General features: G+C 33.3%; 1 protein-coding gene across 1 annotated transcript in view; it reads left to right on the top strand.

Moving 5' to 3' along the window:
• Positions 1–21334, top strand: part of MS3_00011127 (uncharacterized protein) — a gene marked incomplete at both ends in the record, with an annotated part of 170451 nt that overhangs the window by 116555 nt on the left and 32562 nt on the right. Inside the window, 7 exons of the mRNA XM_051219539.1 lie at positions 1008–1278; positions 4887–5282; positions 7424–7581; positions 9040–9370; positions 14186–14635; positions 17462–17554; positions 20411–20911. Of these exons, the coding sequence (XP_051064864.1) occupies positions 1008–1278; positions 4887–5282; positions 7424–7581; positions 9040–9370; positions 14186–14635; positions 17462–17554; positions 20411–20911 (2200 nt within the window). The remainder of the gene's footprint in view (positions 1–1007; positions 1279–4886; positions 5283–7423; positions 7582–9039; positions 9371–14185; positions 14636–17461; positions 17555–20410; positions 20912–21334) is intronic.

Here is a 21334-nt window from a genome sequence, read left to right on the forward strand (position 1 = left end):
AACCACCTTTTAGTGTTGGTGTTCACGTTGAAACTTTCAATGTTATTACTTCATTTTAAACGTCTGAATAGTATCCATTAGATAGTTGTAAGACGTTGTACATTTTCACTGCTGATATTCATAATCATATGGGATTTAATTTTAATAGTATACTGGCTCCAAGAAAGAAATCCTGAGATTGGCTTATAGTTTAAATCTGCCTGTAAGAATATTAACACTACTAAAAAGGTATGTCTAGTTGACAAATCTTGAAAGTAGAACCAGATATTCACTTTAAATCTAACAGTTATATATCATTTCAAAAATTTAGAATTGAAATAAAATGAAAATTCTGGGTCTTATGGAGTACAATGTTAGTTACGTTTAAGTTGATTTTATTGAATTTATTCTCTCTGATGAATAAATGCACTGCAAAAACTGTGTGAGAATAACACGAACTATTAACCTTCTAAACCAGTCAGCCTGCATCAGATAGTGGTAAACCAAAAGTAAATATCCAAATGTAATTCAATAATCACTACAACTCCATAGTGACAACTGTGAGATATTATTGTCTTTGATCAATCTGCAGTAAAATATATGAAACTCAACCCTACATCTTAGAAGTAAACATGTGGTCATCGGTAACAAAGCTCAAGTGATAATTTTCGTATTTACAGCAAGACGTTGTAGCGAATGGTGCTCAAAAATGTCGGATGTGAGATAGTTACTTACTAATAGCGTTGGAAGATGGGTGTATATGATCGCGAAGCGATTGAAGTTAGACATTTAGACCATTAGATGCCAACTTAGTGATCTGAAGATTAAACACTTACTGAGAGACCTAAAGGCCTTGGATTCGCTCACTATTGAGAAATTGCATATCTACTATCTATTGCTCCCTGGCTTTCAGCAGTTGACAAACTAAGATCAATTCGTGATTTCACTTACGAAATATTGTTCAATACAATATTGTTGTAATCTGGTTGTTTTTTAATTAAAATCAACGATCATTTTATTTATTATAGGCATATCGAATCTATTACACAAATAATCCAACATTAGAATTTTCCTATTGGGATACAAATATAGTAAATTTACAAGCATTGAAATCTCAGACAACTACATCAGCTGTAACAAACTATAAAAAGAATGAAGAACAAACAAATCTTCCAGGTCACTTATCGATTTTATCACATTTAACAACAAATGCTACATATTATATACGTGTTAGTGCTGTAAATGGTCAAGGTGAAGGACCTGCATCAGATATATCTGTTGTTATTGTGCGACCTGGAGGTAAGTATACTCATTATTATCCTTATACTTATTAGTATTACCATTTGTGCAATCATTAATATAGAGTTTTGAATTATTCCGTTGTTAATATTCAGGATTAATATTTAATCAATCTTTTTTTGTTGTTGCTAACTTGCATACATGGGATAATTCAAATGTTTACTCGTTACGATTCAAACATAACTGTTGAACGAGTTAAAAGATATCAGGATTAAGTAGTTCAGTGATTAACGTATTGATCGTTTATAGTGAAAGGTACTGGCTTCTAGTTTCAATATAAACATCCGAAATACTAGAATACAGGTATATTCGGCCTATGAATGCAAAATGGAACAATACGATCATTCTAGATTCTGTTGTTAACCACAATCTGTATATTCTATGAAATTTATAATAATTTTTTGGTGTCTATGTATAAACAAAATCAAGTGAATGTGATCGAACTTTTCAGTTAGTTTATTATACATAATGTTCATGAAGATAAGTGAATTTTCATAGATTACATCATGAACTGATCCTAACTAGGCCACTGTTGGAAAACAGCTAGCATTGAACAGTCATTTTCATTCTCATATGAGACTAGTCACTAACGTTGAGATTCAATTTCCGGAGCTCTGGTGAGAATCCATGACCGATGAAGTTCAATAATAACGAATTTGAGGTACAATTTTCCACTGAAGGTAGACAAAGTTGTACGCGCAATATATCGAATCATTTGAAGTTAAACATGCACTGAGTGTCTTGAGTTTGATCCTCTGATGTCAGATAACGGATCCATACTATTGAGGGACCTTATACTAGAAATCAACACCCAGTGCTTTCTGATTTTATAATGGTGATCTAGCTAAGATCAGTTGATGATTTAAAGTATGAAAATTCTATGATTTTCAAAAATCACTCATTACTAATATTCCACTAGTTCATTATTTCATTTCGTTCTGCATAATTCGACAGTTCATCAAGTTTTGTTATAATTAATGGATTATCTAAGACCCCTTAGGTTCAGCGTGGGTGACTTTCTAATAGAAAGCGTCCTAACGGAAGATTTTTAGTTTATTTCATTAGTTGTAAATGTTTTAAAAAATACCACATATTATGAGGTTTGCAATGGATTAGTATGATTCAACAACATTTTTATGTATTTCGAATAAACATGTATTCCCTGAGTCCTCTTTTTAAGTATCTGGACATTGCTTCCAGTGACCTAGATATTGCCTAATATATTTAACAATGTACATATATAAAAATGTATTATGAAGGATAGACTTCCATGAATAAATCTAAACGGTTATAATAAGAGATTGTACAACTTACGCAATCAAAGAAGGGATTAAAGGCCAATGAAGATGAACGTTGATATCTCCTAGTGTATTTATGATCATGAGAAAGAAGAACACAAATGTTTGTGTCGCTTATGTGGACTTGTTCAGTGTATAAATGTGACTTTAAACTGTTTGGATTTAATGAGTAATCCTGCTGAAAGAATTTTTGGCTCGTTTTTGATTCTATAAATCTTCCTGGTCTTTTTTTCAAATTTTTTCGAAAATTTAACTCGTGAAGATTTTACTATTTAAGGCTATTCATTCATTGAATAAATACAATAATCTGTTGAAATATTCCAACAAAAACTGGAGTATTTCATTGAAACCGTGACCCGATCTAAGTTAGGCAGTAATTCGTCAGCCGAAATAGCTGGAAGGCATAATCGTCCTGGTACGGTACTCTTCAGTAGTGCGCCTCCATGATCCCGCCTCACGAGACACGAACCCGAGACCTATCAATATCGCGCTACAGCGCTTAACCCATAGACTACTGAGTTACTATCTCTCAACAGACCCAGTTGAACTCCACTGGTTACTGCTTCTCATTAGTACTCCAAGAAATACCTTTTGGAGTCCATCGCTAGTGAGCATATGATGATTATAATCAGAGAGGGGTCTTGTGGATATTATAGTAATTTAATAGTTAAATTCGTGAGTTAATTGAGGGAATCCCATACTAGGACGAAACGACCGTCCCGTGCTTCCAGGTTTTCTATGGTGTTCTAGCTTCAATATACTCTTGAATTCAACTATTAAAATTCTATAATATCCACGAAACCCCTCTCTGAATATATAGTTATGGTTTATTTATTGCTACAGTTTAATAATTGATCAGAAAACGCTTTTCCTTGAAATTAAAACTTTGACGTTTTCAAGCCACTAAGTCAAAATGTTAATGAGGATTTGGAATTTAATTTTTGTGTATGTGTCTGTGTGTGCGAGCGAGCGGTTGTGCGTGCACGTATGTTCGATTAATAATACATACTACTTATATTTGTTGACATCAGTAACACCCATTAGACCATCATTTGTGTGAATCTTGTTTTAATCCACATCATGATCAAACTTAAACCATTATTCTTATATATTTATGATTGAAAATGAGATAATTAACCATGATTCTATCAAATAGTTTACTCGATAGAAAAGAAGTCCTTTTTGAAGTTAGGATTCCTGGATGATAGATGCCACTCATGTTCTAGTTAGCGAGTAACACTTAGTTCACTCTATTTGAGAATGGTTACATGAATACGCCTTCAGTTTTATTTATAATAAAGAAGTAAACCCAGTACCTATTTTATCAGATACGTGAACGTAACTTATTTGGCAATTTGAGCTATGTCAACTACAAACTTGTTTGATTGGTGTAATTTTACAAATAACTTATGGGAAAATTCAATTGTATTCCTCGTAAAAGTCTCTAGGGACCAGGAATAACTTGGAAACAATTAATCCAAACAGCGTTGAATAGAAGCTTCTCAAAAACATCTAGAAGGTGAAGATTTATATATCACGTTTCTGATTGGATATTTATCTCTACTTCTACTATATTTAGTATGGTTCCAGAAACTTCCAGAAGCCCAATGATGGTGTATTACTCAGTAAAAACCCTATATTTTCCGTACATTGACAAAAATTGGAGTAAAGTGTCGTTTGAGCACTTCGCGCTCATACTCTTGTGTTTAAGCTGCCGTGTAGATTTAACCTGAAGGGGTTTTAGAAGCGCATAAGAAATTCGATCAATAGTTATCATACCTATAGTGATTTGTTGTTACGTTCAAGTATGAACTTGATTAGTTTCTGATAAAGTATGAACTCTATGAACATATGATTTTTATCCAAAGTGTCAATTTTTCATCTCATTTGTGACTCATCAACAAGATAGTTCTGTATTTGCAACTTGAAACATCAATTCGAAGAAACTGATATATCAACAACTCTAACGGTAAATGATAGTCAGAAAAAACCTTCTTAATAATCCGATTGAATATGACTGGAATATTCAAATATGTTTTTTTCCTAGTTTCAGATGAATAGAGTATATCATAAATCTGATATGAATCATATCTAGAAAGATTCGAACTCATTAGTTCAGGGGAAAACGTGACAAAAACTTAGTTGACTCCAATCTGTGCAACACTGATAAATCCAAAATAGATAAATATGAGCATTCTTAATCCACTGCTTATCACTATCCATCTATAATTAAAAAGTTGTATCATTATTATGATGATAATTAAAGGATCATTTTTATACTGTATTCTTTTCTCATTTTCAAATATACAGTTCTTTCAAAACCACAGAATTTCACTGCAACAACACAATCTCCACATGAAATTTTACTTCATTGGAAACCACCAAATGATGTTGATCCAAACACACGTCCATTAGAATATTATGAATTAGATTATCAATCAATATTAGATATCAAAAAGTCACCTGATCATTTATCATGGTTCAATAGACCAAGTATTATTAGTGTTGATAATAGTAAAACAATAGAATCACAACGCAACCAGCAACAACAACAACAAACACCCAGTATACATATACGACCAGATGTTACAAGTTATTTATTGAATAATTTAGAACCGGATACACGTTATTTATTTAATCTAATTCCTGTCTCTAAAACTGGACATGGTGTTAAAGCATCAACAGTTGCACGAACTAATCAATTCAGTAAGTGACAATTTAATTTTGTTGTAATATTTACAAATAGTTAATTATTAAGTAGTGACTAAAGTTATGTATGTCAATTACTTCTTAAGTATCATTCGAATTCTGTTGATTAAGTTGTAGTATGTTTATAATAGTTTAGGTTATATAGCATCTCATATCCTATGTTTCTGACGCCGGACGGTCGGAAGGGGACGACTGAAAATTCAACAAGAGGTTAATCATGTTTTGAATAGTTCAGTGGAAATATCTCAGGCTATGAAAATTGACTATACTAGTCCTACAGACATTATTTGTTCCGTCAATATTGTAGGCATACCATCTAGGTGGGTATTCAATCGATTACCTCCAGCCATTTAACATTTAAATTAAGCTAAGACTATAATTTATGGACGACTTTCGAGCAATGTTAAAGTAACTTTCAGAATGTTCACCTGTCTACTAGAACTGAATGAGTATTATAAACTTGTATGAGAAATTAGAATTATGATTTAAAGTTCATAGTTAGAGGTTAGGAACTAGATTTAGAGTTTTCATCACAAAATGCCACCAAAATCCATTACACGTTATCTTATATCTAATTGATTCATTCGTAAATTAGAGTCTTGCCTGAATTTATTTATTTATCAAACTATTGAATTAGAATCGAAATTAATGGAAATTTTTAAATGACTATTCATCGAAGTGTATTTTTGTAAGAACTGTCGTTACGCTTGCACTAAAAGACTACACTCAATAATAATAATAATAATATTTTTGATTGAAATCATGAGTCAATTGAAGCTAGACCACCATAGAAAACCTGGAAGCACTGGACGGCCGTTCCGTCCTAGTATGGGACTCCTCAGCAGTGCGTGTCCACGATCCCGCACCTCAGTACAATGGAAGATGATCGCGCAATGTCGTGGATTGGTTGAGGTTAGACATTAACACCATTGGACCCCTCCTTAGTGGTCTAGTTGGTTAAGCGCCTGGTGCGGTACTGATAGGTCCTGGGCTCGAATCTCGTGGGGTGCGGTATCGTGGGTGCGCACTGCTGAGGAGTCCCATACTAGAACGAAGCGGCCGTCCACTGCTTCCAGGTTTTCCGTGGTGGTCTAGCTTCAATTGACTCATGATCGCAATCAAAAACTTAACAATCTCCACAACTAATAAACTGATAATAATAATAATAATAATAGTCGTAATAATAATGTACAGGGACTAATGAATCTTTCAAATCAAACAAATCAAATTAGAAGGTGAGTTGTTGTTTGAAAGTTTGACCTAACAAGTGAAATTTAAATGTTTCAACCAAATCCAACTTTAATTAAACTTAAACATTACGTAACATTTCATGAATTATGATCACATGGTGAATTAACAGAAAATGAATTCATTAGACAGTTGATACATCTATAAGTTGAGACATTTCAGAAGATATGATCAAACACTTCAATGTTCAAACTGATATTGATTACTAGACGGTTGAGTTCATTCATTTGAAACTTAACTGACAATATTTTATTTAATATTATCTATTTTCTTACATGTGTAAATACAGTTTTTAGTATTCCATTGTCTACGGTGACTTATTACTGACTTACTACTGTTCTCAGCTTCTCAGTTAGAACTTGAAGAACTCGAATTCAATACCTAATTAATAGTTGACATATGTGATTAGTCTTCGGTCTATTTTCTTCCTTTATAAGGTTTATTAATATGACTATAATTTATGGACGACCTTCGAGTGACGCTCAAGTGACCTTGAGAATGCCCACCTACTTAGTACAGCTAGATGAGGGTTATAAACTTGTGTGAAGAATGAAGATTATGATTTACAGTTGATGCATAGAGTTAGGAATCCGATTTATGGTTTTCATCACTAAATGACATCAGCTATAATAACAAAATTCTTTTTAGCCGAATGGATGAATGAATTTCGCGCCAAAATTGAAATCCTGTTATCATAAATCTGATTGGTTCATCCATAAATTATCATTTCGCCAGTTTATCAATAAAATTCTTATTGAATAGTCTCATGAAAAAAAGAGAAAAAAGATTGTTATTTACATACAATTATATACGTAATGAATAATTCATGAGTCTTATTATTGAATGTTAATGAATATAAATATATTTCTGATTTCTTTACTATTAAACAGTTCCATCGGCGCCAAAAAATCTATCTGTACAAGCTATAAGTGCCACCCAATTCCAAGTGAAATGGAAACGCCCAACAATCAATGACCAATTGTCCGATACTTTATCATCTACTCGTATTGCTTATTATGATTTAAACTGGCGTCAAACTGATAGTGAAGTAAGTTCTGTGTGTGTGTGTGTGATGGATATGTTTATCATTAATTTTTAGTGTTAAAGAACACTTTTCTTGATTGTATGAAGATATTTTTTTGAGCAGTATTGAAAGAAATAGAAAGAGAATGAGAATTAAATGTAGCATTTCAACTACCGTCTTCTATTATGTATATATATATACATATACAGCAATAGAGAACATTACGTCCAAAGGTTCTGAAATGTAACGATTAAACTATTTAATTGTATGGTTCAATGTAACAAGTTTCTTTTTGTAAGGAAGACTGAAATTTGTCAATGTCTATTATGGGATATTCATTGACATGAATTTAATGTCTACCATTTAATTTCAGTATAATTTAGTGTAAATTCATCTTAATAGTTGACTTTATTAGTTGATTAAACCTAGACCACCATGGAAAATCATCAAGTACTGGATGGACATTTCATCTTAGTTAAAAAATACGTTATTGTTTCCCAAAGTACTAACCAATATCATATTTACTTGTCTAGTCGTCTTAATGATATTAATTGAATTCCATTAATGAAGATACTTTGTAAACAAAATGTAGTAGGCAATGTGGTGTACTGTATGATGTATTATTTAATCATATTAATTGGTTGAATCTATTTGATTGGAATCCATATGTCGTGATGACCTTCCGCTAGTTAGAACTTGAGATAAATAAACGAATTATGATCTGAATGAAAACACTTCACATAGACTATTTTAATAATTATATGTACTCTAAAAGATCCAGGACAGAGTAGGTTGAAGGATGCTGGTCGGTGGACTATGCACTATTGAGAGTGACAGGAGTAAGTAAGTAAGTAAGTATAAGTAAGTAAGTAAGTAAGTAAGTAAGTAAGTAAGTAAGTAAGTAAGTAAGTAAGTAAGTAAGTAAGTAAGTAAGTAAGTAAGTAAGTAAGTAAGTAAGTAAGTAAGTAAGTACTCTAAGAGTATCTACAAATTTCATATCAATTTCATCAGGAATAATTGAGCTGAAATAATAATACATTCTTGTGCTAACTACAACAGTGTTCATTGATATATGTATATTCAGAGGATATAATTAAATCTAAGGGATATGTATAATCAGTTGATTTTAAACAACTAAACTGTTATGTGTCCGGTTTCTATGATATGTCCTAATAGATAAATTTTGTAGGCTAGCAATTCAACTCAGTGTTAACTCAGTGTTGTAATGTTAGACAATCCTGATGGCCTTCTATTTATATCCATTTCTTAAAAAAAATCATTAGTCATATAAGTTAGTTGGTCACTTTCATGGTGTTTTTATGTTTGAGTAAATTAATGTTTGTACCGAATTTGGGAACAGTCGATTAATTCGGGTATTTACGCAATAAATACACTATTTCATCAAAGTATACATTATACCTAACAAGGTTTATTCTTCCTTCCTACTCTGTGTTCATTCTTACATACGATTTACATATATAGGGTTCATGGTCTCGCAATGATATTTCCTCCGAGAATCAACAGTCTCCAGTATGGTTTAACCAATCACTACAATTGTCATCATCATTATCGTCACCGTCGTCATCTATTAATCCTGGAACACTTGAAACAAACACATTTGGTAGTCTACAAATACCAACTCATAATAAATGGAGTAATGATGAGAATCATACAAATTTAACAGATTCATGGTATATTGCAAATATCACTGGTCTACAACCGTCCACGTATTATGTAATACATTTAAGAGCTGTCTCTCAGTCAGGTACAGGTGATACAGCTGTTTCTCGACCAGTGAAAACATGGAATGAACGTAAGTTTATAATTTTTTTAGAATACAACATAAATGTGTTCATGTTCACGTTTTATTACCTGTCTATGCAATTACCATCTATCTATCTTTCTGTCGATCCATTAAATCTCCCTATGGCATTTACACTTACCTAAGAACAATTTCTGAAAAGTTTTCATTCGTAAAGGCCCATGAGTTATGATGTGTTTTTCCTCTAATTATATATATTTCGGTTCAGTAAAGCATGTTTGTCTGGTGCCTTGAATTTTATAAATAACTGTCTCCATTACATCAAATGGTTAATTCAAACTCAAAATTATCATAGAAAAGTGGAACAATATAAGCGAATTTGATAATTAGTTATAATAGAGGTTGATGGAAAATTCGTTGGTTCAACAGTGAATTCATTTATTTTATAGATTAGAATATACTATGGTAGACAGTGTTAAAATATTAACTCCGTTTTTTCTGATTTACATCATGAATTGATCAATACTAGATCACCATTGAAAATCTGGAAGTACTGGCTGACTGTTTCGTCTTAATATGGAACTCCTCAGAAGTGCACATTCACGCTTCCGCACTCGAGATTTAAACCCATAAGCTTCAGTCTCGTGTGCGAACGCTTAATCTCTAGACCACTGAGTCGACTGGCATCTAACGGTGTTAATGTCTAACTTCAACCAATTCACGAAATCGTGTGACCATCTTCCATTGTCTGAGGCAGATACCTATCTCCACTTGACACGGATTGGACTCCAGTGGTCATGGCTGAGGGTGCGTTATACCAGGTTGAAACGGTCGTCCAGTGCTTCTAGGTTTCCAATGGTGGTCTAATATTGATCGATTCATGGTCTCAGTCAAAAAACACCACAATCTTCACAACCTCATACTGATAATTATCTCCTTTTGTCCTTGAGAATTCTAAATATTCCGTTGATAATAATTTTCAAACTGTATAATATTGCTTACTTACTAAAAACTACCATTATATGTGCGACCAAACCACCCAGACCAGAGAACAAAAGTCTATCAAAATAATCCACCTCAGCTATAAGTCTTTCCCACCACCTCATGATATCAACCACATATATTTGTATCAAATTTCATTTGATGTACCCCAAATAGGACGAAATACACTTTCCGGTGTCCCATATTAATCAAATTAATCCTGTTCTATGAAAATATACTTACAAAATTATTTAGTTAGAATAAGCATTTTGGAAATTATCAAATAATATGTACCTACAACTCAATCATTACCTGGTTTATGGTGACCTAATACACACTTGAATTATGTAAACACTTTATAAAATGACTGATTGATACAAATTGTTGTGTGAACTTAATCAACCCTGAATAGGTTTAAGTGTAATGTTATAGTATGAAGATTCATGTAGAATCAGTTGTATGTTTTTATTCATGTGTATTTTTATATATTTTAGATTTTCTATTCTCATTTTCCTATATTACTATTTGCCTATTAAATATACTCATAGTAGCTTCCTGTAATCTATACATTATTCACCTGATAAAACGTTTGATTCACTGAGTTAGATGGTTTAATTACATAGCTTTCGTTGTACTTCGGGACAACATCATCAGTGTTTATATCTTGTGGAAGTGAGGTTATTAGTTATTTAGCAAGCTTGAAATTAATTTATCCTGTTAGCTACGATTGTGATTGGTTATTTTCATAGGTTTTGTTATCTTCAATTGTTTTTGTGTTCAAATATACTATTTTGTTGTGTTAGCTATTAGTCAGGTTATTCCCTGATCTTTTCCGAATGGGTTAATAGATTAGGTATAACTTCTTGGGTCTATTGATTGAGGATTGATATGATTTTGATGGAGTTTTGTTCTCTGAGCTGGATGGTTTGGTCGTGGAGCTTTCATCGTTCTTCTGAACGACATCATCAGCACAAACTTCAGATAGAAGTGAAGTGTTCGATTTTCTCATTATGTGTTTCACAGCTTGTTCTGTGCACCTCGATGTTGATTGGTTCTTGTTGACCTTAAATTTATCCTTGTTTACTTCTTTGTTTTGGTTGTGTCTCCCATTTGGAGTTTCCTCTGTCTAAGAGGATTTCTAGAAGCCTGGCACTCAGGTCAATCAGCAATCAACAAACATATTGAAATCAATCCAATTTATCAACCAATCAGGAAAATCATGCATATATATAAGAACAAAAATCAAAACAATGGGAGACACAACCAAAACAAAGAAGTAAACAAGGATAAATTTAAGGTCAACAAGAACCAATCAACATCGAGGTGCACAGAACAAGCTGTGAAACACATAATGAGAAAATCGAACACTTCACTTCTATCTGAAGTTTGTGCTGATGATGTCGTTCAGAAGAACGATGAAAGCTCCACGACCAAACCATCCAGCTCAGAGAACAAAACTCCATCAAAATCATCCACCTGAGCTACAAATCTTCTCCACCATCTCAAGATTGATATGATTATTGTGCTTCTAGACATTTTCTGACTTTCCTAGAATTTTCACGACTTAGAATTCCGACGCTCATTCAGTCAAATTCCTATCCAATCTCTATCCACAAATTTTGGCTAAGACTCTGATTTTTATATTGGCTGTCTAATTCTCACGATTTGTCTACAACGTATATACATATATAAACGATATGGATCCTAAATATTTCTGCAATCAACCATTTATTATTAATGAGCATAAATGAGAGAAGATATACGAAATAAATATGCTTCTTTATATCATAATTATCATGATCAGTATCATCACAATCGGCACCTCCTAATCAGATATTTAATGAATCTAATAAAAATAAAAACTTTGGAATTAAGTTTATTACACTAAAACTAGAGTCATTCTGTATTCTATGGTTTTTTAGAAATTCCGTACGATGTCTCACATTGTTTTTTAAAATGAAAAATGCTGAAAAACTAATGTGTAACATAACTCAACCGATGTTACCATTAGTAACGTGCGCTAAATCAAAACATGATACGAAAACACAAACAACCAAGCAAGCAAATGCACAATACACCTTTACTATAAAGTACGTGTACGCTTGTATGTGTGTGTGTGTGGGTGTACGCCGATACGTTAAAGTATCAGTGTCATGTCAAAAAGTTAGTATATATATCTATATCATTTTTATCCTAAATGTCAACCGGAATTTCCTGAATAGAAAATTTTCACACCACTGACAATATGATTACCAATATTACTGTTCCCAGAAAACACTAATAATATCAGTAGTGTTGGTGGAATCAGTAAAATTAGGTGTTACCATTAATGATGTATCTGTGAAATTCATATAGAGATTACTTAAAGTAGTTATCATATGTGTGCGCTTGTGTGTGTGTGTGTGAATGGATGGCGGGAGGTGTTTACAAAATGTTGTAGTTTTAAATAAAGTTACTTCATAGCCAGTTGTTTTTGCGCTTACTTTGAAATTAGCTTTATTATGAATGGTGCTCATTTAAAAATGTATTATTAAAAACTATGAAGTACCGACATTTGAGGTATTCTTAGCTCAGAATGTCTATCCAGTAAATAGGGTACTATTAGGTGCCAAATAGTAATTCACCAATGCTATTCAACTAAAAACCCAGCTCTAGTAATTAAGATACATAATATAATTTATAGAAATCCAATTACTTACTTTTTAACTATAGTTCTGAATAACACATTTGAATGTATATAGTATACGCTGTTCAGAAGTTTTATAACCATTATGAAATTATCATCAATCTCTTTCGTGAATAGTAAAATTTGTTTAATACTAAATGATTAGATAATGGTCATAAATCAATGATCTATCAGTTGTAAATATCTCAGTCATATAGGTGGTCAGTATCAGACTGAATGTCTTTCAGTGGCCTGGTATCTGACTCTAGTTAGATCGTATAATTGATTATTAACGAAATAGACATATCACCAATCGTCGTATTTAATTATTGACTTAACTCACGTTGGTGAATAACGGAATCAAATAAGTCAAATACGAGAATGGATTTTTGAATATGTATATTTCGTACAATCGTTGATCGGAAAGTGAAGTAAAACAAAATTACGCACAACGGGAAAGGCGAATTAGTCAACTCGGTTGAACCAAGCATGAATTGATATTTATAAAAATAAGTTACAGACATGTGATGCATAGCATAAGTAGTGCACACACAAACGCTCATATAAAAACAGTCAAGGTTGATAAGCGAAAAAAGAAACAGAATAACGGATTTGAATCTCACGGAGAGCATCAGCTCTTATGATTAAATGTGAGCACTGTTGATGTGTGTCCATTCGCGAGGATACTATGATTAAGCTCTTTTGTCAATGGTCTTTATTCATGCAACTTATAAATATTTCATCAAATTAATGAACTGATCTAAGTTAGCCAACCATTGAAAACTCGTCCTAGTATGGGAGCCTTCACCACTGCGCATTCACGACCACGTATCGAGTGTGTGGCAGTTACCGATAGGAGACAATGGAAAACGGTAGCGCACTGTCATGGATTGATTGAAGTTATACGTTAATACCGTTGAATCTGGCTCAGTAGCCTAAGATTAAGTGTTCGCATGGGACAAGGGGTCCCGGGTGCGATCCCCGCCACAGAAGTCATGAATGCACCCTACTGGGGAGTTCCATATTAGGACGGATCGGCTATCCAGTGCTTCCAGGTATTCAATGATTGTGTAACTTGGGTGGGTTCATGATTTTAATAAAATTCACCAATCTCTGCGATGTTCTACTGACGTGAACTTATATTGTTTAAATCTGTGAAGTTAACTTTGTTTTAACCACTGAGATTTTTGTTGTCTTTTTGATTAATTTTCGATTTTTAGCCCCAACAGCTCCACAAAAATTACGCTTAATCAGTCAAATAATTCCACAGTCCAGTGTTAATTTACCACCACAAATTCTACTACGTATTACATGGGAACCAGTTTGGTATGATGGTTATAAAGTAGGTGAAATGTCTACATTGTATAGAATCAGATGGCGTTTAATTGGTAGTGAGAGGAATTTCAAAGGAGCAGCACAATCCCTCGTAAAACGTACAGTACGTTCAGCAGATAAATATCCAAGTGAATCGACATTATATTGGCCCATCATTGAAAAACAACAAAAACACGAGCAAATCGATTCACTACAGTACCAACACCATGGGTATCAATTCACAGAATATGGTGCTCCTAATCCATTTCAATCAGAATCACTTATTCCGACGAAATTTCTACATGGTGAAGTGAATTTAACGGAAACTAGTTGGAATCCTGCTTCTGATATATTTCGTAAGTGAAACAGTAGTGAATTGCACAAAATGATAATTTCTCTAGTGTTTTATATGTTGAATTATAGACAAGACTATAATTTGTGAATAAACCAATCACATTCGTGAGGACAGATCTTAGATTTTGGTGCGGAATTCATTCATCAATATGGCAAAGTACCATTTTGGCACTATAGCTTATGTCAGTTCGAAATAAAAACTCTAACTCTAATTCCCAACCATAACATCTAACGGTTTATTCTAATCCTAATGCCTTACATTAATTCACAGCCTTCTTATAATCTTAGTAGGTAAGTGGATATTCTCAAGACCACTTAAAGATTACTCAAAGGTCTTACATAAGTTATATACTCACACAATTTTCTCACGATTAAACTTTGATCGATCGTTGTTGGTATACATGGATTCTGAATGTGATATATAGCCATTATTCAAGTATTAAGTCATATCTCACAGAATGTACACATTCTACCAAGAACAGATCAAAATTCGGTAGGGAATGTTAGCAACACGATCATTGCGATTCCTAAAAAAATGATAATAAACACTATACCAGTGGAACAAGTTATTGATTATTACAATTAAGAAATTGTATGTATAGCTGTTATAACAGGAAAAATATTAAGCAAAGTTAAACTTACGAAACTGTCATATCAAAGCATTTTTGTCCGTATTTTTGTTGCATAAGAAATCAACCCTTGAATTATTGTATTTTTATATTCTCGTAGTTGTGAACTTTTGTGTGATACATAAGTTAGTGTTGTTGTATGTTGTAGCTTTCTCGAATTACTGTTAGTTTGTTACGAGGCCATTATTTACTTACTTACGCCTGTTACCCCTCATAGAGGCGCATAGGTCGCTCATTAGCCTTCTCCACCCAACTCTGTCCTGGACAGTCCTTTCCAGTTATTTCTTGTTGCTATTCATCCTTTTCATATCCGCCTCTAATTCTCGACACAGTGTGTTCTTTGGCCTTCCTCTTTCCCGTTTATCATCAGGATTACAAGTTAGCGATTGCTTTGTGATGCAGTTTGATGATTTCCTCAATGTGTGTCCTATCCACCTCCAACATCTTTTCCTAATTTCCTCTTCACCTGGAAGTTGGTATGTTTTCTTCCACAATAGGTTGTTACTGATATTTATCCGGCCAACCGATATTGAGTATCTTGCGTAGACAACTATTTATTAATACTTGTACATTTTTGATGATGGCTGCAGTAGTTGTCCATGTTTCAGCTTCATACAGTAGAACTGTCTTGACGTTCATATTGAAGATTTTGACTTTGATATTGATTGTCAGTTGTTTTGAGTTCCATATGTTCCTTTACCATAGGAATGCTGTCGGAATGCCCTTGTAGTCCTTTTCCACTAATGATGTAGTTATACTGATATCGTGATCTCTTAAATATGATGATTTGTGGTCAAGATTTTGCTCTATATTATTGTTTGAGTGATTTATAACAAGTAGTTATCTAATTATTGCGTCATATACTGAATCTCTGGCAAATACGTGTTGGTCTAACTCCACTCTCGATCAATAGTCGTCAAATTTTGTGTTCTTGACTGTTATCTCACCATCATCGTTTTGTCGATATTAAGCAAACAGTCTAGGCGAATTAGTCAATACTGAGACTAAGTCAATAAAATTTCATTATTGTATTATCGTCCGATCACACCTAGAAGAAATCTGTTTCTTCGTTTCTACCGTTTTATCAATAAAGTGTTGAAATTTGAAGCATAATGTAACTGAACTTGAGTTGCAATTACATCATTAAGTAGATTGATCTGAGAACTAAGAGCTGTATTCCTAACGCTTCTCTCAAACTAAATTGTTTGATTGTATAGATAATTTTAAAAGATACATCAAATAGAACCGTGTGATTAAAGTTCCCAAGATGTTCTGCAATTGAACTGTTAATTGTGTTTTGATGTACACCAATCAAAAACCATGAAAGATAATGTTCAGTGATAAATTTAAAGAACCCTCGCTTTGTATGGGCAATCTAATCTGTTTCAAAAAAAGCACATAAACTTATAATTACATATTGATGCTGTTATGAACGAGAACTCCAGTGGGGACAAGCAAACGAATTTGAACACAAAATTACAGAATCTCTTAGTAAAATCTAAGAATCATACATGTAAATAGTTCAATTGCAAAATATTCATCCATTGTCTTAGACTTCATTGTTCTTTTATTATTTCCATATCAATCACGTTCTGTTCTCGTTCTCTTCTCTTTGATCTTCTTAACTTTTGTATGCCAGACACTCCAGTTTTGATTGATGATGCATACTACTTATATCTGTCGACTTCAATAGCACACACCATAATATGACCACATCAATTGTATAGCTTCAGTAAATGATATTACTTACTTATGCCTGTTACTCCTCGTGAAGGAGCGTAGGCCGCTCACCAGCATTCTCCATCCAACCCTGTCCTGGGCAATCCTTTTCAGCTCCTTCCAGTCATTATCCATTCTTTTCATATCTGCTTCGATTTCCCGACGTAATGTGTTCTTTGGCCTTCCTCTTTTCCGCTTCCCTTCGCTGACCCTATGCCCAACCCTCCTCCTTTACCCGGGCTTGGGACCGGCAGTAACTCTAGAAGAGCTACAGGCGGAGATAGTAAATGATATTATCGAATTGAAAGTTCTCTTCGTTGAATTCCCTTTTTCATTCTTTTGTATAGTCGTTTGTTTTAATGAATGTAGTTTTCTTTTTCCAAAAAAAACACAAAAATTATGTAGTTCAAATTATATTGATTATTAACCAATAAACTATTTTTTTCTCTCTATCTCTTTAATTGACATTACTTTTATCAGTACTTGGTATGAGTTATGAATTTCGTGTAGCTGTAATCACTACATTACAAGTTGGTTATGAAACGATAGAAACAATATCGTTTGAAGGAACAGGTAAGATGTTTTCTTCTTTTTTTTTCTTTCCAATTTGACTTTTAATGTCATTTCTGTCGAAAATCACAATCATACACAAAGATGTAACAATAAAACTTTTATACCGTTCAAAAAGTTCTTGATCTTTTGAGTAAGTAATTGGTATTCAAAGCTTTACTATTATTGTAGTGAATAAGAACACCAATGGGTACAATCGAATGTATTTAACAGAAAGTTACTGAACTTCTTAATAAAATCTAACAATCACATGGTAAATGGTTATTATGCAAAATGTCCATCACTTGTCTCAAAATGACCCAGACTTCATTGTTCTTGCATTTTCATGCAAATTGCATTCTGTTTTCATTCATTACTGTTCGATCCTCTTGTCTCTCTGATGCCAGACATTCTGTTCCGGACTAACATCATATACTGCCTATGTCGATATAAGAAGCACACACCACATTATACATTAGTTGATTCAAGAGATTGATGATAGTAAGATTCACTTGATATTTTGTTTTAGTTTTTTTTATTTATTGTTAGGATACAAACATGTACATACACATGGGACATAGTTTCCGATATTATGAAGAGTTAGATGTATGAGTTATACTAGTTATACTAAAACAAAAGCTTTATGATATACTTTTGGTGTATTTACCTAATGATCAATATTACAATTTACAGTAATTAAGGAAAGTAAGATCACTAGATTTATAGTCGATATTATGTTATCCGAGTATTAGTTCTCGAGTACTGGCAATATTCTGTCGACTAAGTTATGATATATTTGTTTTATGATAAACGATTAGTTATTAGGATAGACTCTTTTGTTATTGAATGGTGTCTTAAAGATAATCAACAGAAAATCCTTTAAATTACTCGTTCTTTATGACAGTTAACACTCGTTTATATGGTATATCTATTATAAGCAATGATGCATGGTGGCTAACAATGGAATGCAGGACGTGCATTTCGTGTTATTTATGACTCGTCAGCTGGATATACCTGCATCCCAGAGTTGATGTTTGCTACGGGACTCAAACTTATTACCGTTCGCTTTCAACGTCATTGCGTTATCTACTTAGCGGCTGAATCTAAATAGCTAACACCTTATGCAGTGGGGTGAAGTTTTAATTCATTTTGTATTGTTTGTTTGAATCTTCCTATTAATGTTTACGACTACAATCGATCACTCTCTTATTGGCAAATGTTCATCCAGTGCAGATTGAATCGATGCATCCCATCAACAGAGATGGATATAGGGAACTGATGGTGGAAAAGATTTGTAGCTCAGTTGGATGATTTTGAACAAAGTCAAGCAAAGAAGTCAACAAAAGGATCACCCTACCATAAATAAACGGCATATCAGAAACGACAACGAGACTGCTGAAAATCTTTGGAGTAGGTGATGCGCACAAACTGACAAAATCCTTACAATCAAACCTATGCAAACCAAAGGATGAAATGACAAAAGAAGACAAATCAAATATCATCTACAAAATAAATTGTGCGAACTACGGAAAACACTACATTGGGCAATCCGGACTCCCACTTCATATTCGCCTGCATGAACATCAATTAACAGTCAAACGCCATGACATGTCCAGACTTATATCAATACACGTGGACAACTGTGGACACACATTCGATTGGAAAAATGTGGAGATTTTGGATAGAGCCACTTCCAAAAACACCAGAGAATTTTTAGAAGCCTGTCACTCAGCTCAATCAACAAATACATTGAAATCGATCCAATTTATCGACCCATCAGGAAAATTGTGCACAAACATAGGAACAAAACTCAAACCAATGGGAGATACAACCAAACAAGGAAGTAAACAGTGACAGGTTTAAGGTCAACAAGAACCAATCAACATCGTGGTGTACAGGACAAGCTGTGAACCACGTGTGGAGAAATTCGAACACTTCACCTCTACCTGAAGTTTGTGTTGTTGATGTCGTTCAGTAAAACGATGAGAACTCCACGACCAAACCATCCAGCTCAGAGAACAAATCTCCATCAAAATAGGAGACCGATCAACTTCAGTCCTAAACGTCGATAAGAAGATTCAAATAATCAATATAAAAATGAATTGAAGATGTATTTATATTGATGAGTAAAAACTATTTGGTGTAGTCTGATTATGAAACAAAGGATTGTTAGTCAGAGTAAAAAGTGATCTAAAGACTGCCACTTTTACCAATCATAACGAGAATGGTGTTTGGTTTCATATTAAATGTTGTTTTGATTCATAGCTTGGGTCCATCCTAAATTGACATTATATGAAGAATAGGATAGTACTAAACAAATAATTTAGTTTGAATGGCCTATAGGATTCTCACTTAAAACATTCGAATCCCATTCTGAGTACTAATTCAAAACTTACTAACCAATATGTGACTAATATTTTGTTTGTCTAGTCTTTCGTATTAATAGAATTCTATAGGTCAAGTTTTAACGTGATCCTATTGGCTCGACATCACGTCGAATATGTTTTGATGTTAGGTGGCCATGAGTAGCCAACATGAATTTATAGATCTAAGTTTCATGTCAGTTGGGACTCATGAATAAGAATTACATGTAGTAGATTTGAATCAGGTTCACTCCATTTCTTAGCCTGAGGCGTTAAAACTGGGTTATTGTGACAGGGGGTTGACCTACTGTGGGACTGAGATATTTACATCACCTAATCACTGAATAATGATTCGTCTCGTCCTTAATGTTGATTGAGCTCCATGTCCATAGTTTCTTAATGACTAACTCCAGTCAACTAACATCGCCAAAACATACGTTCAAAGAATTAAGATTTAATTACATCATTATTTCTTTAGAAAATAAATTTATCTCATGATTTTCTGCTTTCAATCTAGCACCAACAAATACACCAACTTCAATACAAGTCAGTTATACATTAGACCAAATAATCTTATCATGGAATCCACCTGATTGGGATCACCGACATGGTATATTTGAATCATATGAAATTAAATGTTATCGTAATAAACCATCTATGAATGTCAGTCATGTTAATGTCGATGAAAAAATGAATACATTATTAAATGATCAGTTGAAATCACAAGATCAACATTTCAATGTGACCTTACTAAATAGTCGTGTACAATGGCCAATTTCAGCACCGAATGATTTATTAAATATTATTCCATGGCCAAGTGGTCAAATTCGTTTAAATTATCCAAATGATTTTAATTATAAACATGGTGAGATTGATTCTCGACAAAATAATAATGACAATACTGTGAGGTATGGTGGTAGTAATAATAATAATATTTATGCATGTGTTATTCGTGCGGTCAATGTGTACGGATTTGGGCCGTGGTCAACAGAGAAGATAATTTTACCAAAGAAACCATGTAAGTCTCGCCCTTTTTTTGAATAGTCTTGTTAAATGGTTTATAGAGTAGTGGAATTTCTCTGAGATAATCTGTATGCGTCGTATATCACTCGTCTTCATAACTATTCTTAGATAACTCTCAACTGTGTATAGATTTCAAACGACAATATAAAGCGTTGACTATAGTTTATTATCATACAGCGCTGACACACAAAGTGAATATGAGCAGAAATGGAAGTGAAAGTGAATACTAGAGAACACCAGAGAGTGTATAATGGCGAATAAACAGGTGAATGAACTTTATGCAATGAACAACATTTAAAAATTTGTGAATTTTATTCTGAGGTTATATAGATATTAGGGTGAAATTTAACGATCATAATGCGGGAATAAAGCCGAATGACTGAATAAAAATGCCGGTCCCATGTCCGGATAAAAGAGG

This window comes from Schistosoma haematobium, chromosome 5, assembly GCF_000699445.3.
Source record: "Schistosoma haematobium chromosome 5, whole genome shotgun sequence".
Taxonomy (NCBI): Eukaryota; Metazoa; Platyhelminthes; class Trematoda; order Strigeidida; family Schistosomatidae; genus Schistosoma; species Schistosoma haematobium.